The 26,006-nt window shown below is 37.9% G+C and overlaps 1 protein-coding gene across 4 annotated transcripts; it reads right to left on the bottom strand.

The window, feature by feature from the left end:
* Nucleotides 1–272: 272 nt before the first annotated feature.
* On the bottom strand, nucleotides 273–25,358 carry LOC123759353 (nuclear cap-binding protein subunit 3). 4 transcript variants are annotated; one of them, XM_045744286.2, is made up of 12 exons: nucleotides 25,098–25,358; nucleotides 21,611–21,697; nucleotides 18,325–18,396; nucleotides 15,215–15,315; nucleotides 14,714–14,865; nucleotides 13,812–13,945; nucleotides 12,547–12,936; nucleotides 11,056–11,236; nucleotides 8,794–8,877; nucleotides 5,546–5,767; nucleotides 4,275–4,429; nucleotides 273–2,315 (listed from the first exon to the last, which is right to left on the bottom strand). In XM_045744286.2, exons 1-12 carry the CDS (start codon nucleotides 25,317–25,319, stop codon nucleotides 2,043–2,045), a joined length of 2,073 nt encoding a protein of 690 aa, XP_045600242.1. In that variant the 5' UTR covers nucleotides 25,320–25,358; the 3' UTR covers nucleotides 273–2,042. The 4 variants fall into 4 exon arrangements, with proteins under 4 accessions (XP_045600242.1, XP_045600245.1, XP_045600246.1 ...); XM_045744289.2 differs by lacking the exon at nucleotides 21,611–21,697; XM_045744288.2 differs by lacking the exon at nucleotides 8,794–8,877 and having other exon boundaries at nucleotides 1,893–2,315.
* Nucleotides 25,359–26,006: the final 648 nt, after the last annotated feature.

Here is a 26,006-nt window from a genome sequence, read left to right as displayed (position 1 = left end):
TACAACTGGGCTTCTCTCCCTGCTACCAAGATCTTTCCATTTATTCTTGATATCATTATATCCTTCCTTTATTCTTGATATCATTATATCCTTGTGTAAGCAAAGGGTGCATAGCATTTAAATTTGCAATACCATAGTAACACGAAGAAATGTTAAATGTATCAATGCGTGTAAGGTCAACGATACGTTAGGTTTCATGACTGACCACAGGGAACCTTGCATGTGCTCTGACAAAGAAGTAGGGAATATTTTGTAGAAATGAGAAGAAGAAATTTAAGTCCAATATCACTTTTCCTCCAGTCAGTATTTACAGGAATAATAATCAATTATAAGGTACATCTTTACCAATAGGTAACAAAAGCACAATAAATACAAATGTTAACAAATTTGTAATATCATGGGGTCACAGCAAAAAACAAGGCAAATATTAACACACATATGTACTGGGTGTGCAGTGAACAAAATCTTATGCATTGGATTTGATAATTAACCACAGTACTAGAGCTAAAACAAATAAGCTTGTGTCCCACTATAATAACTCTTAAATCAGAGTCCAATGGAATTAGCATGAAACCAGATTCTGGTCAACTTCATCTGCTACACAAAGTAACAGCTACTTCCTTCACACATATCCATACATCTAATACTTGCTATAACTGAAGCATCCTCCTCGTTTACATCAAGGCTTGCCATGAGCCTCCTCGCTTACATCAAGGCTTGCCATGAGCCTCCTCGTTTACATCAAGGCTTGCCATGAGCCTCCTCGCTTACATCAAGGCTTGCCACGAGCCTCCTCGCTTACATCAAGGCTTGCCATGAGCCTCCTCGTTTACATCAAGGCTTGCCATGAGCCTCCTCGCTTACATCAAGGCTTGCCATGAGCCTCCTCGTTTACATCAAGGCTTGCCATGAGCCTCCTCGCTTACATCAAGGCTTGCCATGAGCCTCCTCGTTTACATCAAGGCTTGCCATGAGCCTCCTCGCTTACATCAAGGCTTGCCATGAGCCTCCTCATTTACATCAAGGCTTGCTACGAGCCTCCTCGTTTACATCAAGGCTTGCCATGAGCCTCCTCGCTTACATCAAGGCTTGCCACGAGCCTCCTCGCTTACATCAAGGCTTGCCATGAGCCTAACACATGCACACCACAACCTTTTCCCACTTATCTAATGCACTCTGGCTATTTAATTAGGAATTTACAAAAAGTGCAACCCATTTAATATATACAACATTGTTTGCATGTCATGTAATAATGTCTTATTACAATGATGGCTTTATTTTTGTAAAGATAAAGGTCAGAATATATGTCAAATGTCCCAAAATAAATGAACTGTGTCTTAAGACGAAGAATCTTAAATCAAAATTTAAACATGGATAAAAATAGTTTTCCTCGGTAATTATGGTGTTATTTAAAGTGTTTAAGCCTTAATATTCATCAAATGCATACTTTTGCTTTCTATTTCCAATTCAAAAATTCTAATTTTTTATCAAATACTGTATATAAATTATAATGTTTTAAGACATGATACTGCTGATGTCACAAGCTTCTCTAGCCAATGAATAACAAGGCCAGAAGCTGCCAATACCAAAATAACGTGTAAATATTTACTAACAAAAAGAGCCAGTCACTTCATGGTTTAATTCAATATTTGGCACAATTATGTCTTAGTTCTAATGTCCAATTATTAAGTATATGTTCTTTCCATTATTAGTTCAAGAGTTCTATGTACACTTTCAAAATATTGTTAAAACAATTCTCTCTCTCTCGCTTCCCCCCCCCCCCCTCCCAAAGAGAGCATAGAATGCTGTTACACATCAATTTAAATTTATATGCCCAACATTAATTACAAAAAAGAGAGAGTATCAGTTAAATAAATATTTTTTTAATCCCTGGCTTGAAAATTTTTAAATACTACTGTACTGTGAAACAATATTTTCAAAGTTGTTTAAAATATAATATACAAAATATTATTCAAAATGTATCTGTCTTTGATTTGTTATATATTCTGTAAATTTTGTATTGTGTAAATGGAAATGAGCCCCTATTCATCATCACTAGCAATTAGACTATAATATTGATCATTATCTACTTCAACTGACATTGGTCCTGTTTTTCTCTTGCTTGACAATTTTGAGCGTAAATCAAGCCTACTCCTGATACTTTGACTTCTTGGGGCACTAATATACGACAATCTGTCTTGAACTCCACCAGCCGATCGAGTTCTACTTCCAGAAAGACGATGCGAAAGAGCCCCAGATTTTTGCTGTTTCTTTTTCTTTTGTTCGGCATCAGCATACATCTTCATTCGGGGAATCTGGAATTTTGTTTAAGCTTTGTTTTAACAAATTAACATAACCTAATTTAATACTAATCATTAAAACCCATAGAAAAACCCAGTGTTGAATATAATGAAATGCCAATTTCTGTGTGAGTCCCAGTGTCTCCCTGAAGCTACAATGCTGATATAGTGCCAAATTACTAGGTGCCATCAGTTGCAGAATTCTTTTAGGCCTACCAGTTCCACAGAGAGCAGTGGCACTATGATAAACAGTGAATTTTAATCATGTCCTCCACCACCAGAGAAGCATCCACAAAGTCAGCGAAATAAAACAGACCACTGATGGTTATAACAAAATTATGACTTCAAAATTGCTAAAAGAACTCCCTGAAATGTAAACAAACGGTCAAAAAATCATGAAACTAGTGCTAGCTCATTCCCCCCCTCCTGAGGGAGGTGGACCGGATCAGCTGGCTGCTCCACCCTCAGTTCTATAATGATGGGAAAAGCCACCCCTGACTCCCAAGGGGAGGGAGGGGGGTGGCTTTGCACTTTTTATTTCTAATTCAAAAAATCTAAATTATTATCAAATACTGTATATAAATTATAATGTTCTAAGACATGATACTGCTGATGTCACAAGCTTCTCTAGCCAATGAACAAGGCCAGAAGGAAGGCCAAGAAGCCACAATTCACTCCCAACACCAGGGAAGACCAAAAGCCAAAAAGAAGCGAACTTACCCAGATCAAGGACCACCACAAGCAAGGAAGCCCTCTAAAGAAGTGAATTTCAAACACCAAAGGGAAGAGAACCCTGACAGCACAAGGGCAGCACTAAGGAGTACACAGGTGTTTACTAGTTGTGTTTTTGCGGGGGTTGAGCTTTGCTCTTTCGGCCCGCCTCTCAACTGTCAATCAACTGTTTACTAACTACTTTTTTTTTTTTCTCTCCACACCACACACACACACACACACCCCAGGAAGCAGCCCGTGACAGCTGACTAACTCCCAGGTACCTATTTACTGCTAGGTAACAGGGGCACTTAGGGTGAAAGAAACTTTGCCCATTTATTTCTGCCTCGTGCGGGAATCGAACCCGCGCCACAGAATTACGAGTCCTGCGCGCTATCCACCAGGCTACGAGGCCCCCTAGGAAAGGTGAGGAAAACCCTGTGCACATGCAGCTCCAAACAGTCTGAACTTTGCCTGCATCATTTTTTCCTAGGCAGAGTTTGGCTTTGGCAGCAGTTTGGTATCTCTAGTGCAGCCCCTTTCACTGCCACCACGATTGTTGGGCTAGGGCCACATTGGCCCTTTACTGGCCGCCTCTTCTGGTATTTTTTGAGGATAGGTTCCCTGGTGTCTACCTCTGCTATACTGTTTCCTCAGTATCACCCCACTCTCACCGTTAAGAACAACGTAGAAAATGAAAAGACTGACAGTGAGAGGGAAAAGGAGGTACATATACAACACAACAGGACTATGCATTGAGACCACTGACCCCAAGCATTGATCACCTAATGAGAGTGCCAAAAGCCACACCCCTGAACAATAGAAACTGAGCAGGGTCAACTGAACTGCATGCCAGATTGCAGGAAACAATTGTGCCCTGTGTTGTGTGTGTAAATAATATTACTAATCACAATTATTATTAGGCTAACAATTATAAATATACTATTCCTGTACATTAAATAACTGATAAATGAACACAAATAGTGATGAGCTCTGGCTAACTTGTATAGATGATGGCCTGTCAGTTAAGCAGCAGTGACACATTTACTATGTTTCATTTGCTTCCACTCTATCCTTTAAGAGATAAGACATGGGAGGTAAATTGGTAACCGTACTCAGATAAAAACCTCACCACATAAATGAGGTAATTAAGACCCACGTTCAGGGGTCTTAATTACTGGACTAATGAAAGTTCAGTTAACAAAATTTGTATTTTACAGATCTTTTCATCAATAGAAATATATATTATAAACAAAGACAAACCTTAATTTTGCTCTTCCATGGCACAATATCATCACTGTCATCACTGCCACGGTAGTCATCATTACTTCCATGCCGCACATCGTCAATATCCTCACCGTCGACCATGTCTTCGTCCTCACAGTCACTATAAGTTCTCTTTCTCTTCACACCAGGTACTGCAAATTTCATCTTGGTTACACAAGACAAATACTTTTATAAAGCTATTTGCATTTTAATGCATAAAGATATCACATTAAATACACAAAATCTTTCCTATATGATAAGGTGACATAGCACAGACCACCAAGTTTTCTTTAAAAAACAAAAAACAAAAAAAAATAACAGTAGGGAAAAGTTGCCAAATAAGGACATCTCAGTCATCCACATAAGCGCTGACAATGTAGAAGTAAAGATGTGATACTTAAGACATGGACTTTGTTGGGTACACATTTTTCCCATGTAAGTAATTTTTGTTTTATGCATGGAAATCACCTGTCACAGAGGCTAAAATTCAACAATGTTTTCAACTCTCCTGCTTCCATTAAATGCACTTTCCCTATAGAAAATGCCGTTGAATTACAACAGCCTGCTACAAGTAACATTTCCCACAACCACTGACATGGTGTGGGCAACTGAATGAGTATTGTCACATTCTTGTCTAGGATAGATAGCCTTGACAGTCCATGGGGCTCACATCACCAATAAAGAACAAATGCTCATATGCAAGTCAAGCCATTAATCAGAATTTCATCCAATCTATTATTTATATTTGCACTTTATAGAAAGGGATAAAGTAATCACAAAAATTTTCTTATATGAAGAATTCCTTACCTTATAATGTTAAAGGGATGCCAGCACTGAAATGTGTATATACAATGATGATCTTTGTCTCTACATTTTTAAATTAAACTGCTTGTACTGCCAATTAATCTGCTTGCTGAGGCCAATTTCTGTTTTGCACAATCCCATAATTTTCCTACACATTTCAAATAAGCAAACCAACAAAGCCACCATGCAACCCATTGCAGCAAATTATTATTATTTTGTAAGGCTTAGTTTCAAGCCTTCCAAAACAGATTTATATAGACATCTAATTATTATTTCATTCAAATAACCTATAAGAGAATGATTCATTTTCAATACAAATTTACAAACATATGTATATTTAAGGCTACATTAACGTATTTCGCTGATTGACGTATTTTACCTATTTGATAAGATGTTTAAGGAAATTAATGATTTTTCAAGAATTATTAACAGTCTTTCTCTCCAGAATTTATTGCAATATATACCTCGTTTTTGATGTTGCCGAAGCAGAGCTTGATAATCAAATCGGTCGTCCTCCTGACTCTCTTTCCGTCCCCAGTTTAATGCAAGTGCTCCCCAAGGGTTCTTAGGACCTTCCTCAATTTTATTTTCAGTTCTTTCATATCTCCAGCCTTCGTCAAGCTCTCTTCTTCGTCTTGCATCACGCATCCGTTTTCTGCCACTTTCACTTAGGAGTCCTTTAATGCCTGAAAGAACAAAAAAAAAAAAAAGTAAGCCATATGTAACAACAGCTATTTCCTTAAAACTCTAGCAGGTTTTATACATGGTGATGTAGTTGTCTTTTGGTTCTACATGGAAAATATTAAACCAGATATACAGTACTGTATTTGTTAGTGGGAATTTAACTGTTCTTTCAACACAGCCAATGAAAAATTCAACTATAAAACAGCAAGTAAAGTGAATGGTGTGCAGCTTCATCTTCTCTTAGTATTTTGTGATTACAGTATACACCATTTTACTCATTAATTAAAGTCCAAAGCATTTGGACTTATACTAAGGAAAGATTGCCATATGTAAGAACATATCTGAAGAAGACAGAGCACCAGTTAGACATTTGCAGGTCAAGCAGAGAACACCAGTATTTTGACCTGCACTTACAACACCACTCAAATGGACCAATACATACCACACACTATTCGTTTAAGTGAAAAATATGAGTTTGTAGAGTGAAATAATGGCAATAATTATGATGTACGCAACTTTTAAGAAAATGTTGCTACAGTAATTATATATTCATTCAATCAAGTAAGATGCATGTGTACACACCAACACCAAAATTGTTATAAAAAGTTAATTTGTTAACATTTTGCTGATTCTTTAAGGGTATGAGCCTCTTGGATGCTACCTGAGACAGAGCCATTATAATCCACTCAAGATTCATATACTCTACTGTACCTTCCTAAACTCTCATTGACCTTGTCCCTATTCTGTCAAGGCTCTTAGCAAAATGTCTTATCTAGGAAATTAGGAAAGACTGTGATGAGTAACTCATGTCACCACTGAGAAATTAACTCATTAAATAAAAAAAAAGCAGTACTGAATGTAAGGAAACGTCAATTTCTGAGCCCCGGTTGCTGCCTAAAGCTATTTTCACTGATAATGTGAAAAACTATTAGGTGCCATCAGCCATGGAGGAAAGGCCTACTGAGGACCACAACACAGAACCTGGCCCTCTCACAGATGCACAGGAAGCAGTGGCACTTATGATAAGATTATTATGAATCTATTCATGTCTGCCACCACCATGGAAGCACCCAAAACGTCTGAACCAAAATAGACCACTGCTGGTTATAAGTGAGACTGCAGCCAAAAAAAAATGGCCAAAAGAACTCTCCAACAATGTAAACAATAAACAATTCACGAAATTAGTGCGAGCTCGTTCTCCCCAACTCCCCCTTGTTTGGGGGGAGGAAGGAGGTAGTCTGGGGGTCAGCCAGTTGATCTATCCTGAATTTTAGATGATGGAAACACCCCCGATGCCCTGGGGAAGGAGAAGATGTCAGGGAACCATCAGGGGCTCATCCAGAAATTGGTAATTCATTACATTCAATACTGGTTTTCTGGGGTAGGGGAGCCCTTGTTGCTCCCTGATACTAACCATCTACAGAGAAGAATACAAACAGGCACTTACCAAGGAGGAGGGACCACGGTAGGTAACACTACGAGCTCAAGACATTTGGCCACAACAAAGGCCCCAAAGCCACACAAGGGTGCCAAAGACCAAGAACATTTATAAGATAACTGGCCACCAGAATCCTGTTCGACTGCCAAGACCCCCATGCCCGAATATCAGCCCAGGACATACTATAAAAGACAGCTGACAAAGCAGCACACTCATGAAGATCCTGGGCATGAGGGCAGACTGCTGGCTAGCTAGACTTGCAATCTGTTCTCTTATAAATATCGTTGCTTTTTAGCTCATATGCACTACAACCAAAAATTGCCGTAATCCAAAATGGAAATTTATTTTCCAAATGTAAACATTTGTTTACACTCACTTGGGCCAGTCCAGCCAAAAGGCATCTATTGTGAGGCCTCGTGATCGAGAAACAATGCTGTGTACTGAACAAGGTGCCAAGACCACTCTGATGAGAAGAGGTCCACGTCCAGGCACCCAAATGTCCCACAAAGCCAGAGGAAGAAAGCGTCATCGATGGTCCACTTCATGGAGACAGGAAGGAAGTGGGGCAGCACTAGGGAGTGCAGAGGAAAGATAACCATGAGCACATGCAATTTCAACTGCTCTTAACACCTGGCTCACACTACATCACAGTACACAGGAACAGCCAAAAATCCACCTTACCACTTAGTTCAAGCAAAACATCAGAGCCAGAGAAAGGAGACCTGCACATCACTACCATATGAAAATAGAACTGAGGGTGGAGCAGCTGGCTGACCCCTGGCTACCTCACTCCTCCCTTTAAATGAGGTGAAAGGTGGGTCAAAAGAGCTGGTGCTAGTTTAATAATTATTTTACTGCCTGTTTACAGAGCTCAGGGAGTTCTTCAGCAGTTCTTGAGTCTGTGGTCTTGATTTAAGCCAGCAGTGGTTTGATTGTCTTACTGACTTTCTGGGTGTCTTTCCTGGCGGTGGCATAAACAAATAACTTGATAAATAAATGTCACCGCACCCTATGCCTCTGTGAGAGGGCCAGATTCTGGATCTTGGTCGCTGCTAAGCCAATAAAACTCTGCGACTGAGTTCTTAAAGTTCTTCTTAGTTCTTAAAGCTGCCAGTAGAGTGCTCCAAATCTAAACATTTCCAAAGAGGTACTGAATATATTCCTGAATTGTTGACAGACACCAATTCTGAAGCAATTTTAATTCACAATTTTTTTTAGATATTACCATAAACTAAAATTTCTATGTAAAGAATCCCCAGATTGAGAGTAGACTTTATTCAGAGATATCACTTCACCCTTAAATGAGAAATGTTTCAAGATCTGCAAAATAAGGTCTACTCTCAAGTTTGCATTTAAATACTTCATTGTCATCTATGTGCAGTGGTAACCCTATATTTTCTATAAGAAAAACAACAAATGTAATTGGTTCTGAAAAGATACCAAGTGATATAAAAATGTTAACATTGTATGACATTATTCAAAGATATATGAATGACATTTTGAGTGTTTAATGATACCATTTTCTAATGCAGTTTTTGAGAGGAAACCAATACCTTGATAAAACTATCAAATATAATTTTTGTCATTCACCTGTTATATGACCCGGTCGTGCCAGAGGTAAAATGGAAAGATGAAGTTGGTTGGATTCCTGGCTGTTCCGCTCACAAGTACGCACTGTAAAAGTTTTAAGGCACACACCAAAGATAATGTTAAGGTTCCATACATGAGCATTTTCACAGCAATGTACCATTTTTGAGCAACTGTGGCAGAATTTTACGGAAGAATGTTTAAGTACAGTAAACACATGTTTATTTGAAATAATTGGGACCAAACCACTGGCGAATTAAGCAGGTATGTTATATTTTTTTTTATTGGTTCTAAAAAATTAGGCTTTATTTACACAAATGATAGAACTTGTACAGTAGGCCCTCACCTTTTGCAAATTCAGATAGTATGGAACTCACAACACGAGTTGGGCACTTATAATTCCTAACTTCGATAATTCCAGTGTTTCACTTATTATGAGATGTGCAGGGTTCTTGTGTATTTTATACTACTGTATTTTTGTATCACATTCTTGTTTCATGGCACTTTCCAAATATTATGCAACACCTGTTGAGCCTCAAGATGCTCCCATGAAGAAATAATGTGGACTTCCATCTATGTCCTGCATTTGAATCTGTGAAGTGGTGGGAGTATTTAGTAATAATGCTCAGAGAATTTTTGATTGAATGGGAAATTTGGAGTTTGGTATATCTTTTATAGCTCATTCTCTTTTGTTAGCTTTTGTCTTGAGCAAATTCTTTTATGAAGAACTTTTTCAGAATGCAGCCACCATGCACAATGAGAGCTTAGTATCTTTGCACGTACAGTGGTCACTCAAAAATATTAGTCTTGGGGCTTCAGATCTCAAGATGATCAAGGCAAAATCTAATCTGGTCAATAATTTCAAGCAGTACAGATGATGACTGCAATACGGAGGGGTTGACTGAGTATCATGCAAATGTCATCGACCTATCAGGACTGAGCCTAATGTAAAAAAACTAGCGTTGAATGTAATGAAACACCATTTTCTAGGTGAGCCCCAGTGGCTCTCTGAAGTATACTGTAGTATACTACAGTATACTGATGAAGTGCCAGACTACAAGGCGCCATCAGTCACAGAGTTTTTATTGGCATAACGGAGACCATGAGCCATAACCTGCCTCCCTCAGAGGCACAGGGAGCAGTGGCACTATGAAAAGTTTTATGTAAAGTTCTTCATGTCTGCCACTGCCAAGGGAAGGCACCTAGAAAGCCAGTGAAACAAAACAGACCACTGCAGACGATGAGTCAATAACGTGACTGAAGGTATGATGACCAAACCACACACCAAAAGATGGAGAGACAAGAACATTTCAGTCTATAGTGGACCATTATCAAGTTGATTGGTAATGACCAGGGGGGTTAGTTGGGTGAAGTTTTGCTAGTTTGTTTGCTTTCTAGGGGTGTTCTTTTACTCTTTTGAGGACGTAGGCTGCAATTTTCAACCAGGCAGTGGTCTGTTTTGTTTCACCTACCTTTCTGGGTGTTTTCCCTGGTCGATGACAAGCAAGATATACTTTAAATGTAAAGTGTTCATAGGCCATTGCTCAGTGCGCCTCTCTGAGGGGGCCAGGTTCTGGCACATGGTCTGCGGTAAGCAACAAACAACTCTGCGACTGATGACACTTAAGTCAGTGCCAGTGCAGTCTGGCACTTGTTCAGTAAGATAGCTTCAGGGAGCCAATAGGGCTCCCCACAGAAAAGGATTGATGCCTCCACTACCACACATAATACTGACAGTGACTTGTCTCTCTCTCTCACTGCAAATGAGTAAATCATTATATATACCTGGCTCTTCTGTGTTTCTAGCTTCTACTTGTACCCCCTTTTCTGCTGTCCCTTACCCAGATATGATTGTCTCTAACCACTTTGAGTATTCTTCATATGTTGTTATTTAGTTTTCTTGATCTGTCCTCATTGCCAATCTCACTTATTTTGATACATGTCTCATGCCACATACAGTATTTGGATGAAATAATTGTGTGAACAATATACAGAATGTGCTTAGGAACAAGGCTGGGTGAAAGCAGTTTGTAAAGGAGTGAATATATTGTACACCTGGTTTTATGAAGCAGCACAGTGCTGCGGAAGACACTATTTTAATGTGAACGTGCTTGTTTATTAATGATATTAAATAGTGTGAATGGTGTAATAAACTGATATCTTTATATTTTAATATTACTGAACCATACAGAGAAAGTGAAGGAATGATACATGCTGATATAAACAGACAAACTTATGGATGCAGACTATATCTTATGGTCCTACCTCCAAAGTTAGGATTGCCATACTTGCGGTAATATTCTGACTTTCTCTCGGCACCACCCTCTTTTATATCTTTATAACTTGAGAAGCGCAAAAGTAGTGCTTTAGTACGTGAACACGGAACTCCTAGTCTCCAGCGTCCTGGAGGTACTGGGATGGCTACATCTTCTGCACGAACACTCACCTGAAAGCAAATAAACATTCACAACATAATAAAAGTATATTGCTCTATTCATATCTTATCAAAAAGCTATGAATTATGTAATGATGGATATACTGTACTTCATAGTACTGTACTGATAATGAAAAATATGAAGTTTTATCTTTTTATACCTGTAATAATTAAAAGAAGGTACCAAGTCCCGATTATATCTTTAATTCAACTTAAAACTTAATACTACACAGCACATAGATACTTCTGCCACAGCAACTACCACAATGGCATAGGCTGAAGGCTGCCCTCACAAGGGCATGAACCAAGAAGCAGAGAAATCAGGTATCTAGAATGCTTTGTAATGTTCAAAAACAACAAAATACAATCCAAAAAGATGAAAGCTGCAAAATCCAGCTCTAAACTGGAGGAAGGAACAGATGCATGAAAACTGGCAGCCAGGCAGACCTAGCTAGGTGAGAGGGAAGTCGTGTCGGGAAAACGAATCTCTAACCCTATCAACATTAAAGTGATAAGGAAAGGAGTAGAGTCATCTGAAGGAAAGAGTCACTTAACACAACCCAGGCATACTCTTAATAATAGGTGCAAGACACCAACTCTCACATGGATAAGAGCATGGTGCCACGCCCCACACAGTAACTTCCCTGGCAATGAGGAAAAAGTCCCAAGCACTCCTGTTGGTAAGGGCGAGATAACTCAAAGTAGTTGGTCTGGAACTCTGGAATCCAAACCTTGTAAGAGAAGAATGACTGGTTGGAGACACTGGGAATATAACCTTGTACCAAAGTTGGAACTAACCAAAGGCAGGAAAAATGAATGATAGTGGCATTCAAAGAATTTTAAAACATATATTTGAAAACAATAACAAAGCAAAGGCCCTGCACGAGACAATTATCCAACTGAACACTAATATTACTTATCTTTGAGAAAAAAAATGCTTCCAACAGGGACAGCACAATCTACAGTACCAGGTGTGAGAATCAAGGCAGATTGGGACCAAGAGTCATTCACACACTGACAACTATAATTTGCATTGTTGCTTCATTAGATTTTATTCTTTCCAGTGTTTTGTTTTGTATTATTTGAACTTTCTGGATGATTTTCATAAGTTTTCGAGTTGCTCTCTGATCCCCATTCTTTCCTTACATCAGTGAGCGAATCAAATTCTGTTCCTGGTTCTGGGTAGGGTTGTGTAAATCTCAGGACTCCAATATGATACATGGGCTTAGTGGTACCAGTGCCAGAGCTCAGGGAAGCAACTCATGGGCCAGCCCAGAAAACCTTTACAAGTCAAAGAAAAATAAACTCCTGAAACACTTTACCTCTTCTTCGACAACTTTTTCTGGTTCCACTATATCTTGATCCATATTTTCAACTTTAACTTTCACTTTTTTCTTCTTCTTTCTTGTCTTTTCTTTAATATTCTCTGTTTCATTTTCAGATGAATTACTATCACTACTGCTGCTACTACTGCTGCTGCTACTACTACTGTTGCTATCAGTACTATTACCACTACTACTGCTACTTGAAGAGTCTGACGAAGAGCTTTCCTCATCACTCTCACTACTACTACTATTGCTACTTGAACTACTACTACTCTCAGCATCCTTATTACTATTTTTCTTTTTCTTAGATTTATCTTTCTTTTCTTTTTTTATTTTAATCTTAGGTGTTCTGCCATCATCACTCTTCTTATTACTTGTATCTGGTCTCTGAAAGACAGGAAAAATTTTGTTAGTAAGCAAAAATAATGATTTTGAATACCTAGACACTCCTAGTGTCCAGGTGAATGAAATATTGTTATCCACAATATAGTGATTAAAAATTTAAAAATAATGATAAATTAGTAGAATTATGATCTATAAAAAGTTAAGTGAGTTGCCTAGAAGAGCAATATTTGCATATACGAGGTGGTTCCACCACGTTCTCAACAATACACTAGTAGTCCTGTCAAATCTATAATGAATAGAGGAATCATAATTAAGTACGGTATATGGCCCCAGCTTTAAAATATTAGGCCTTTCTACCTGTGCCTTTCTGGTGCCAATATAGACTGTGCTTGTTGATTTCTATACTTAACAGCCATATTTTATATATTGTACAGCCAAATATATATTTGAAAAATGCACTGTGCATGCTAAAGACCTGTGCTTCAATAAAAAAAAAAAAAAAAGTTTTAATGTGACAATTTAGGTTGGCTAAAACCCAGTAGGCATTAAACTGTGGAGCAGTACACTGACAAATCACATCATGATGTTTCAATGAACAAATCCACAGGAGCCGTGATGAGGGTTCGAACATAAGCGCTTCGTGTTCCCAGGCACGCTCTGGGAACACTCCATTAAAATGGTGGAATAGATAACTGGATAGAATACAGGGACATACAACAGACAGCATGAAAAACACAACCAAGTGAGGCCCTTTGTCTGACATTTAAAATGAACTGTACACATAACAAATCTATTCTTAGAATAATAAAAATATCACCAAAGTATTTTGAGTATGCAACTGACATCTGAAATAGTAAAGAAATTATGCAATTATACAATTTAAATTTAGAATAAGGAACAATTAAAATTAATTTAACCTTTTGACCATTTCTGCTTTTAGAGGCACTAGTATGTCTACTTTTTTTTAGATCTGCTTCGCGAGGTAGAATTGGACAGGTGAGTCCTATCAAAGCACGCACTGGGCCAGCTGCATCTGGCCACACGACATTGCCTGAAAGAAAGGACACCTACATTAGGATTAAGTCATAATTACCAAGAATTTAATATAAAAGTTGTTGAAGGTGAAGAAAGTGTATTAAAAACTTCCTTTTTAGATGTAACCCACATCCTTTCTCAAGGTAATGTACACATTATTATACAACATTGGAAGAACAGAAATGGTAGAACATTGTACTAACTACCTAGAGAAAGGATGTAGGTTACATCCAAAAATTTGTTTTTTAATACAACAATACATATACATCTTTCTTCACATTCATTCAAACACTATGGCAATGTAATAAGTTTCTCCATAAAAGTAGTTAATATTAATAATGCCATTAAAATGTCATAAATTTGCTGACCATCCAAAAGATGGTCAACACTTTATCTGGAAAAATATTTTGGACCTAAAGGGATATGGCGACTTGAGGAACACCTATGAACAGTGCTGCATCAAATGAATGACTGAGGAGCAACACCAGCTGGTCCAGGAGCCTACAGCGCTGCCAACTGGTGGTGGCCAGTTACTACTAGCAGGTGAATGACTTATCTACTGAATGCTAGAGTTTTTCTAGATGTGCATCTTCACTGTCTGTTTCACTCTGTCTTTCTGGTGGTTTATTTTTCAGCTAGAGTGATTAATATCACCCAGCTTTTTGTGCCTCAGCAAAGAATAGGATGGGGTCTGGCTTGATGATGTGTGTGTGTGTGTGTGTATGGAGCTAACCATGCAGCGAGCCCTCCCAGAAACACTATACTGAAAGCAAAGTAAACTTACAGCTGTTGTCATTTATCCACTCGATACTTGCAGGGGCATAAGACTGAAAGTAGTCAAATATGTCTTTGGTACCAAGATCTTCTGTGCCTCGCATCAATAGAGAATCTGCCCGATAACGACCTCGAGCGAAGTCTTCATCTATGACATCCAAGCTGCAAACAAAATTTTTTTAAAATGGCTATTAAAATATTGAACAGGCATAATAAATTGCCAACTGATTTCACTGTGTGGACACAAAACATTATCTAATGAACTTCTGATTTCACAATATTGTACTGTATTATAAATAAAACCAATAACATAGTACGGTATATTTGTTTGACTAAGACTATGTTATTGGCAATTTAAATATTTCAGGGAATCCCTTTGAATGTGTGTGACGGGTACTGAATTCAGGATTGAAATCAAATGAGAGAAACACAAAATAGAGCAGAGAACAGTAAAACACACACAAAGCCTCAAACTGCATTCATTAATGAACAGTATATTTATGAGAAATACCTTTTATACAGCTTTGCAATAGCCTCTGGCGTTGGGGCGGACTTGGGTGTATCTGAAACTCCAAATCTTCGAGCCCTCTCAGACAAGACCTTGGTGCTAACCTGTTGATTAAATTACTTTATCAGCATTGTAGAAACAAACTTATATATTGTGTATTAATATTAATATATATAACCAGAGGAAGCTCTAGTAACAAAATTCAAACCACTCTTTAACATACTTGGAGCAGCGTATCACACATCAGTCTTAGTTATAAATGCCAAAAAATAAAAAAATAAAATGTAGGAAACAGAAATATAACACTTACTCTAAATGGCAAGGTACTGAGCCGTTACACATAAAAATCACAATTGCGTGATGCATCAATGAACAAATCCACAAGGGCCGTGACGAGGATTCGAACCTGTGTCCAAGAGCATCCCAGACGCTGCCTTGGGGCGTAGCTCAGTCGATTAAGGTAGTGTCTGGGATGCTCTCAGATGCAGGTTCGAATCCTCATCACAGCCCTTGTGGATTTGTACCGAGCCGTGTTCAGAAGTACACGTACTGTATCTGGGCATGTACATTATATTGGATACATATGCAAGAGTAAAAATGCTGAAATAAATCATATTAGCATCTTATGTAAAGCTCAACTGCATCCTCTAAAGGCACTAGCATTTTCTGGTAAAGGTGTTGGGTACCTATCTTGTGGATATTATACATAAGCACTGTTCGGTCCCCGATAGACTATGCAGCACCTGTTTTGTCTTACACAGGGCAAGGCAAATTAAAAACAAAACAAAAACTAGAACTGATACAGTATGCAGTTATGAGGATTATTCTTGGGTGTCAAAGAAATACAATGATTGAAATAATGAGAATGGAATTAAATTTGCAGTGTGTGCACTCCTTGACATTAACACTGTAGTACTGTATCTCTTCACTGCCTGAGGAGAGAGGGGAAGGAATTAGCGCTTTCAAAGCAGATTCAGGCTTGCTTGAGCGATGTTCAGACTTCCAAGAAACAGACATGCTACATAAGGGGATTGGCTAATGACCTCAGGGAATACGATGTACTTGACTGCTGCAAACCCTCTCAAAGGGATAGTAGAACTGGAAGGTACAGAAGGCTGAAGTAGAAATTGTACCTGTGCAGATGAAAAAGCCTCTGCATGATCCAGGACAGCTACGGTGTTTGTATGGAGGCATGATACTGTATCTCGGTTACTGAGAGACAATAGTTTACATACTTTAGTATATTGTAACAGATTGGTGGCTGAAGATGGTAAGGCAGGGTGTGGTGTCCTGATAAGGGCATTGTCTGTGCATTAAAGTGTGGACAGGAAAATTGGACATCGACTTAACAATTATATTTCATTCACACAACTGAACTGCAACCCTTTCTGTCTGGTTTGGAGGACGTGGTTCAAGACAAAGAAGATGATTTCGTATGTTGACAGCCGAGGAGCACTCAAATCATTGAACAGTCGAAACCCAAACTTCATGTCCATAGTTGAGCATTGTAAGAAAAGGATACGAGATAAAGTTAAAAGATCACAAAGTAAAACTCATGTGGAGTCCATCTCATATTGGAACAGTGCCCAATGACGTGGCAGATGAGCTGGCCAAATGTGCCACAATAAAGACCTCAAGTTGACATTGAATGTGTTTTAACCATGAAACAAATAAAACGCAAAATAAGAAAGTATTCAGGCACAGACAGAAATAGTGAAGAGATATAATATATGAGAGAAGTTAAACCATGCAACACTACAAGTGAGTCAAAACACTAATTTCACTTACAGTAAGAGCAAAATTCTGTAAACTGTAACCATGTGGCTCAGAAATATTTGTTAATATGTTGATTATTTGTGATGTGTGTAAATGTATATAAACATTTTGTACTGAATGGGGTGAGAATGGCTTGAGCTACCCTTTGTATGAATAGCCTTTTGTGTGTATTTATACCTCAAAAAACCTATTTCAATTTCAATTCTCCATAGAGAAAGGACGAAACCGGGACAGACCGTTGGCAAGAATGTTGGACACTATTAGAACATGAATGGCACGGAAAGCCAAACCTAGAAGAGCAGAAAACCCAGAGATCCCCCATACCCTACAGTTGAGGCAATGACCCAAGAGGGAACAGTCCAAATGGAGCCAGACTAAGGCGCCCATGTGAATCCGAACCCTCCACAGCACATGCCATATGACCACAAATTCCCGCACTGCACTGTGTGTCCAACGAAGGAGGGGCAGTGGGAAAATTGCGTACCTACTTACATAAACTATTGTGTATTAGCTTTATAATACTTTATGGCTATGAAGATTTGTCTTCTGTTAGGCTAAAAACATTACTTACAACTTATTAAAATACAAACTAAATAATTATGAGGACTTCCTATGTTATTACATTACTGTATTCTGATTAAATAATGGCTGATGAAACATTTGTGACATCAGTACATGCCACGTCACCAAAGGGAGTTAAGAACTAAATTAATACATTTAGCTGCTAATTAAATAACTACAGTTTATAGCTTTGACGCTTTACACTACAGTATTTAAAATGTTAAATAATACGATCTGAAATGGCTTTAACTTAAATCGCCTCTTTCCCCAAATAAAAAATATTTGCGTTCGTCTGAATACAAGTGAAGAAATAGACGGGTCCATGTTTGTTGGTATAGGAACACTTGTCAAATGTGGGTGGTGGCTACTATGTTTGTTGTTTGGTTATTCAGCATGGTGAGCAACATAGTTTATATATGCTGCTACTAGACATGTGAAACTGGTTATGATGTATGCCCCAAAAGCATACAGCCACCCATCTCTCACCTTGTGGCACCCACCCATCTCTCACCTTGTGGCACCCACCCATCTCTAATCTTGTGGCACCCACCCATCTTTCACCTTGTAGCACACCAACCAAGTTACAGGTGTCATCTTGTGACATACAAAGCTTTCACCTTCTATGTGACACAACACCGACACCACCACCTCGTGACAAATCAACCAGACTTCCACTGACTTGTGATGCACAACTCAAATTCCAGGCTTTTTGTGGTATACCAACCAGATTCTCTCCTTTTATGACATAGTAGCCAGTGATCCTTTCCTTTCCTTACCTCATAGATGCCAGAAACAAAGCCGCCACCACTCCTGTTTTCATACCTCCTCTCCGGCCAACTTTGTTTAGCCTGGTAAGGAAAATTGACATAAGTATTTATGCAATTGCTCAAAATTAAGAATAAATACCACAGTTTAATTACCATTAAACTTAATGCCTGATATTTACACAAACTTCATTAGCAATGCAGTCCATACTTACAGCGATTTGCACAAAGTATGGCAGATTTTGAAAGAATCAAGATACAGTAATCTGGATTTCAAATGCTAATCATAATTAGTGAGCACACATTCCCACTGTTTATGTCTCTGATATAAGTTCTTTCAATAAATAACTTTCAATTTTGTCAATAATCAAATGGTCAGTCACCACAGACTGCAACCTGTTATGTTCTGAAGCATCTATAACACACAGATGTATAACAACATAATGTAGCATAGACGACATTCGGTGACACTACCTTCACACAAAATACAAAGGCTAAAAATATGAAAGCATAGTAACAGGACATTTCAAATTTGATGCAGCATGGCAATACTATAAACAAAAAGTTATCTTAAAAGCAATAGATGTCTATTAATCTCAGAAAAAGTATCAAAAGTCTTTTCTTAGTTATAGTGCGTTTACATGCAGCCAAAGAGTGGGTTTGGGAGCCAACTTTAGATCCAATCACCATACAGCCCTTTCACTCTATCTTAGCACTGATAAACATAGCCTAGTTTAAATAAGTATAAATAAGGTGGTGTCAATAGGTGAATCTGGGTCGCAGTCACTATGTCAAAATTGTTGATACGAGTGAGAGGCAGGTGAGGTGGAGAGTTAGGAGGATACATGGACAACAATTCCCCCAAATTAGAGAAAGGAGTATAAAGTGTGGAATCATGTCCATGAAAATCATATACTGTACACTAACATAGAGTGGGACAAATAATACCAGAGCTAACTGAAATAATTCAGCTTATTAAGATGGCTGAGAGTGTCACACTAACAGAGACAAAACTTGAAGATAATATTTTAAACGAAGTCATATTCCTGAGGGGCTACTCAATTTGGAGATGTGACAGAAAAATTACAAAAGGTGGAGGAGTTGCCATGCTGGGAAAGAACACTGAATGGTAAGAGAGTTAATAATTGACAGCCCCCATTGCAGGTTTGAAATGAGGATGACAAACTGATAATTACAGTATAAATGCCTACACACGGGACAAAGGAGCTCAACGAAAATGAGAGAACCTCGTAATGATCATGAAAGAGATTATAGTATGTATGAGCAAATAACGATCAATCACGATTGTTGGTACAGTACTGTACTTGGTGATTTCAACTTGAAATCAATAGACAGGGAGGCCAATGAAACAAGAATGGAGGACATTAGGACTCGCAGGTTCATAAACCTCATCCTGAAGACATCCATGTTTCAACTGGTTAGACAGGCCACGAGAATGGGCAATGGGATGTTTCATCTATGCTGGATTTAATATTCAACAGGAAAGAAATATTTGACATTGCGAAAGAGTGACCATGTCTTATCGGAAATCAAATATGCAGCGAGTTTATCCCTTGGGGGGCACAGCTATTAATAGCCGACAACACTGCTGTGTGCAAGAAAGAATAGCTTCTGGAACTGAAAAACAAGAGTTACGAGGAGAGACTAGAGGCGTTAAAAATGCCAAAACTAGAGGACAGAAGAAAAAGAGGTGATATGATCACCACTTACAAAATACTAACAGGAATTGATCAAATTGATACAGACAAATTCCAGAAACCAGCAACTTCACAAACAAAAGGACACAGATTCCAGCTAAGGAAACAAAGGTGATGAAAAAATATTAGAAGATGTTCTTTTGCAAACAGAGTAGTAGTCAGTTGGAACAAGTTAAGTGAGAAGGTGGTGGAGGCCAAAACCGTCAGTTGTTTCAAAGCATTCAACCCGTTCTCGCAAATTCGTAAAGTCAATATTGACTTATTAACTACGTGCATAGGTGATATACTAAACATAATAGATACCCTTAAAAAGATTCATAGAAAACACCGACCTTCCCTAACCTTGTTAGTATCTTAAGATAAGCATCTTATTGCTTCGTAATTACAATTATTACTTAACCTATACCTATTATAGGTTAGGTAATAATTGTAATTACGAAGCAATAAGATGCTTATCTTAACATACTAAGTAGGTTAGGTAAGGTCGGTGTTTTCTATGAAGCTTTTCAAGGGAAACTATTATGTTAAGTATGTCACCTATGCACATATTTAATAAGTCAATATTGACTTATTAAATTTGCGAGAACGGGTTGAAGCATTATACGACAAAGAGTACTGGGAAGATGGGACACCACCAGCGTAACTCTCATCCTGTAACTACACTTAGGTAAATATATATATATATATATATATATATATATATATATATATATATATATATATATATATATATATATATATATATATAATTATATATATATATATAAATTACTTTTCATTACATTCAATACTGGATTTTTTAATTACTGTATAACTATAAATTTGGTATCAAAATTTTAACAAATGTACTAGAATAAAGATGCAAAACATATATGGTGTATGGATAATAGATTATGTGTGATGGAGCTGAATAGATCAATGTTTATGAACATTTCAACATTGCTCATTTATTTGTCATTAAAATGAAAATACTCGTACAACTGGTCTACTGTATATAGCTATAAACAGATAATAAATATAACTCATACATTTCCATTAGGTAATTTGCTAAGCAGAGAGGAAATACGCTGACAGTCAGAGCAATTGTTGTCTTGAATGATGAAGTGGTTGGTTGAGGCGATTCTTTTCAAGTTTTCTGATAAGCTCTGTCCACAATATGCTCGTGTATTTCAAGATTTTTGTCATGAAAGTGCAAATAGAGCTACTGTATTAAGAAAATTATTTGTGGAAATTCCAAGATCGAATGACATTCTAGTGTCATCAGAACATTACAGTAAATTAATAATGACACTGAAACACATCATTGGAATGATAAAATGTTAAAATGTAAAATTTATTTTCTAAGAGTTCTTTTTTCAACATTTCCAATTCAAGAATTCAGGATATTGAGAAAATTAATCCCCCCCCCCTCCCAACACACAATGACAAATAGGGAAGAGAAGAAAGGATATCCTGTGCCTAGATGTAATTTTAATTAATAGCTAATTACAGGGTAAATAAAGCAAGCAGGGCTTAGAGGTAATGATGTATAGTAGACAAAAATACCATTAGAAACATGTACTGTACTGTACTGTACTAACATCGTGGCCAAGTAAGTGAAGGTTTGGAGGGTTTGTGACACCCAATCTCCGTACCCGTTTCAAACCATCATCATACTGGGGCTGGAACTAAAACATGAAAGATTGAGAAAAGAAAAGCAAAAGTTAACACTAAACAGAAGACCTTCCATTATGGAAACATTGCTTACAACAACAAAAAAAGTAGACCTTGTAGGCAATAACAAATGAAATCTGAGAAGTATGCAGTACAGTATTATAAAAATGTACATGACAAACATGAGTTTTAGCCATTATAAGAACATTGGATGTGACCTGTTTCCATTCCAAAATTACTCTGGAGAATTTCTTGTGCTTCCTTGTGGTTACATGTTGTATAATTGAACTGATGCAAGGAAAGAGTGTACTGGTACTGGGTCACTGGAAATGTGAAGGTATAGTTTAAGAGTTTTTTAAATCAACATTAACATGCTGTGTAACCAATGACAGGGAAAACAAGACAGTTGAACATTCAAAATGGTAAGAGTCGAGCCCATGGCAGACTTCTAAAATTTTCCCGAGTACAGATTCTAGGTACCCTCCACGTTATCCTAACATGGAATAACTTTACCTATATACTTTTATTTACCCAATTTAACGATACCTTTTTTTTTGGTAAAATTATACAATATAGTGTACAGTAAATATGCAACAAAATTCAGTACTGTAGTTAGTAAGCAGTAGCATATTATTAACTTACCATGGCAAGGAAAGATCCCGGGCGGGGCAGAAATAGTTGGGCACATTTCCTATCACCTAATGCTCCTGTCCACCTAGCAGTAAAAAGGTACCCAGGAGTTTGTCAGCTTCTTGTGGGGTTTCATCCTGGAGAGGGTCAGAAATTCAACCCAAGGAATCCCTCAATATAAGCCTAACATGTACTGTATAAACTAGCTGCCTTTTCACCGACGAAATGAATTATTATTGTGAATTAAAACCCTTAGAATGCATAACGGTGACAATTGATCTAACGTACATTGACAAATGGCAGTCTTGAATTCCATATATACAAAACAGTATTAAGCAAATCTGTTCTATTTCATCAAAAGCCCAGCACTGAATGTAATGAAATGCCAGTTTGTGGAGGAGCCTCAGCAGCTCCCTGGAGCCATCTTCACGAGATTGTTTCATAATATAAGTTAACATCAGTTGCAGATAGCTCCAAAAGAACAAACCATACTCCAGAGCCAAAAGAACAAAACCTCCTGCCTCCAGTAATTATACAAGTGATGTAGGTTTTAAATCATTGAGGACAACATTGGTTGTATTAACATCAATTCAGATGTTTCGTATCATAGGGCATTAGACATCAGTAAAAGAACTCGGGGAGATTTTATTAATTATTTTTATTAATTATTTTTATTAATTATTTTTATTAACAGCCTGAACCTTTACAACCAAACAGCAGAGGTGAAAACCAACAAGAAAATCTGCTTAAAATCCTGAGCCAAAGGGGATAACCTGTAAATTTCAAAGAAAGAAAAGCCAAAACACGGTCAAGGGACCATGGATGACCAGGACCAGGAGGAGCATGAGCAGGAGCTTATGATTTACTCCTTGATTTGCATATAAAGTATATGGACATTACATGCATATACTTCTGGTTTTAATGCCATGTAAGTAATTCTATTGTGAACAAATTGATACCATATAGAACGACGTAGGACAAGAATTGAGGTGAGAATCCCACAAAGAGTACACACATTTTGGTGGTGTTGCGCACTCACAGGTAACCCTCGGCCGATTTATGAGTTTGGTGCGGGGTGGCATGCTGGGCTTTTAGACTTCATGTGTATATATATCCCTGTAGGGAATTTTATTGCAAACAAAAAGATACCAAAATTAATGCCGTAAGACGAAAATCGAGGTGAGAAAACTTAAATAAATAAAGTATACATATTTGAGTCTGGCTGTGCACTAACAGCCAACTCTCGGTGCACCTTGAGGTAGTCTTGGGAGCGCACAGTAGGGATGGGAAAATGTTAACATTAATAATTCATGAAAAAAGGCGCACGAAAGCTACAGTATACACAGGAACCTGTATACCAGCTGAGAGGCGGGATCAAAGAGACAAAGCTCAACCCCCGCAAGCACAATTAGGTGAGTACACAAGCCTTAAATGATCATTAGTTATCCATAGTGTTAGGTACCATTAACTTTGATAGATTTGTTAATTAAGTGCTTAATTTATAATTAATAATAATTCATTGAGTTGGGGGACAGGCACTCGCTGCCTGTCCCTCGATAGGGGGACTTTCGAGACTTGTATTGAGGTCCCCCCCCCTTGCAAACACACAATGTAATTGTCCCTATTTTCAGCTTGTTACAACTTGTAATAAAGTTGTTACATCTTGTTATAACATTTTTATGACGTATTAGAATGGTGTTACAACTTGTTATATAGGTTGCTACAACTTATTAGGAGGCGTTAAAACTTGTTCTAACATTGTAGCAACGTTGTGTAGTTTGATTGTAATTTTGACGTGTTTGGCAGGCCCCCCGGGGCCGAATTATTGACTCTCCCCTAGAATGCAACCCCACAATAAGCTGACTCTCTCTAGGGCACCTATTTACTTTTAAGTGAACTGGTGCATTAGGTGATAGGTAATACGCAAAACCACGCTGTCCTGCCTGGGATTCGAACTCATAATTCCCAATTGTTAGTCAAAAACAAACCCAATTGTACTGCCAGGACAATACTTTTTTGTATACACATATAATACAGTACTGTATTACATAAATGCTTGACCAGCTGACTAAAATGTGCAACAAAATGGTGGCGCTGACTTGGCAGTGTACAAAATGACTATATATTTTAATTTGAAAACATTTAAGCCTACTGGTGATTTTAAATTGTTAAATTGTATTATTCTAAATGTTTAATTTACCCAAAAGATTCCAAATTTCCCCTACTGCCTTGTGAAACTTACTGATGACATCCAATGGATTATGAGATTCCACGGTTTGTGAGCGAGGGGTCTTTAAACAAGCCTAGCCCAACCCAACCTAACCTATGCTCATTTTACCTAGCTGAACCTAACATTAAAATAACACACATAATTTGATGTTATATATATAGTGCGCACGAGATGTTTTGCATCGCCGTTATGTCATAAATTAGTTCCAGGGGAGTTGGTGGATGTTTGTGGTTTGTGACCACCTTTAAAGAATTGTTTTGCCCTGGTAAAACCCCCAGTAAGTATAATTATACAATTTACTAATATGTGGTTCCACTATGTAGTGTAATGTTGGTCATTAGGTCATGCCTGACAGAGAGCACCCCAGACAGTCAAGTCTTAAGGGACAAAAGCTATTACCAGCCCAACACAGGAAACATAAATCCAAATGCCAGTTTGTGTAATAGCACAAGATCAGATAATCTACTCACGTGGCTAACCTATAATGGTTACAGTGATACTGAGTCATGTGTAAGGCAGCATTAGACACATAAAGAGGCCAGGATAATACTCACGGGTTCCTTAGTTGTGCGGCCTTCCCCGCCGGCGTCGCCATCCCCGATAATGACATTAACTTCCACCTCGTCCTCAGACGCTTCTCCTTCCTCTAATTCATCCTCTTCCATTCTCGTCTCTCCGTCGTCCTCTGTTAATTCACCCTCTTCCGGCTGGAGATCGTTGGGAACCTCAATTTTAAGATTTGTGAAGCCCACTCGACTGCCCTCCAGTCCCGCCATGTTTGCTGCTGACTCTTGTTTACATCGCCAGGCTCTTGTTTGTTTTGGACCCCCCACACCCCCTCCCCCCACACACATACACATTCATTCATTCATTCATTAACACTACTAATGAAATTGTAAAAAATATAACTAAATTACCATGTCTTATTGTACCAAGTCAAGCATAATGTATTTTAAATTAGTAATAATATATTGTACTACTAAAGAAAAAGTGATAACCGACTTAAATGTTTTTAAAATCGGTTTTAAGTTAAGTTTTAAGTAAATGTTAAATCTGCCTGAAACGCTTTGCGTAAGTGGGTTTAGGCATTGTATGTACTAGCTCTATCTATAAATCTATTAATTTTTGTAAAATCTCTTGTATGTTTGTACCTTACCTGAATAAACATTTATTTATTATTATTATTTTTTTAAGATTCATTCATTGTGTGGGGGGGACAAGAAGTCAGTTTATTCATACAGTACTTGTGAGGCTTATATTGAAATCCCCCCCCCCCCTAGGATGCAACTCAAGAAGAAGCTCACTAACTCCTGGGTACCTATTTACTGCTTGGTGAACAGACGCATTAGGTGATTGGAAAAGCGCCCAATTATTTGTTCCGCCTGCGATTCCAACTGACAGTCGAGAACGAACCGATTTGTTTTGCCAAGATCCTATATAATTTAAATAGATAGATAGATATA

The sequence above is a fragment of the Procambarus clarkii genome, chromosome 32 (assembly GCF_040958095.1).
Source record: "Procambarus clarkii isolate CNS0578487 chromosome 32, FALCON_Pclarkii_2.0, whole genome shotgun sequence".
Lineage (NCBI taxonomy): Eukaryota > Metazoa > Arthropoda > Malacostraca > Decapoda > Cambaridae > Procambarus > Procambarus clarkii.
This window is presented reverse-complemented; position numbering and strand designations above follow the sequence as displayed.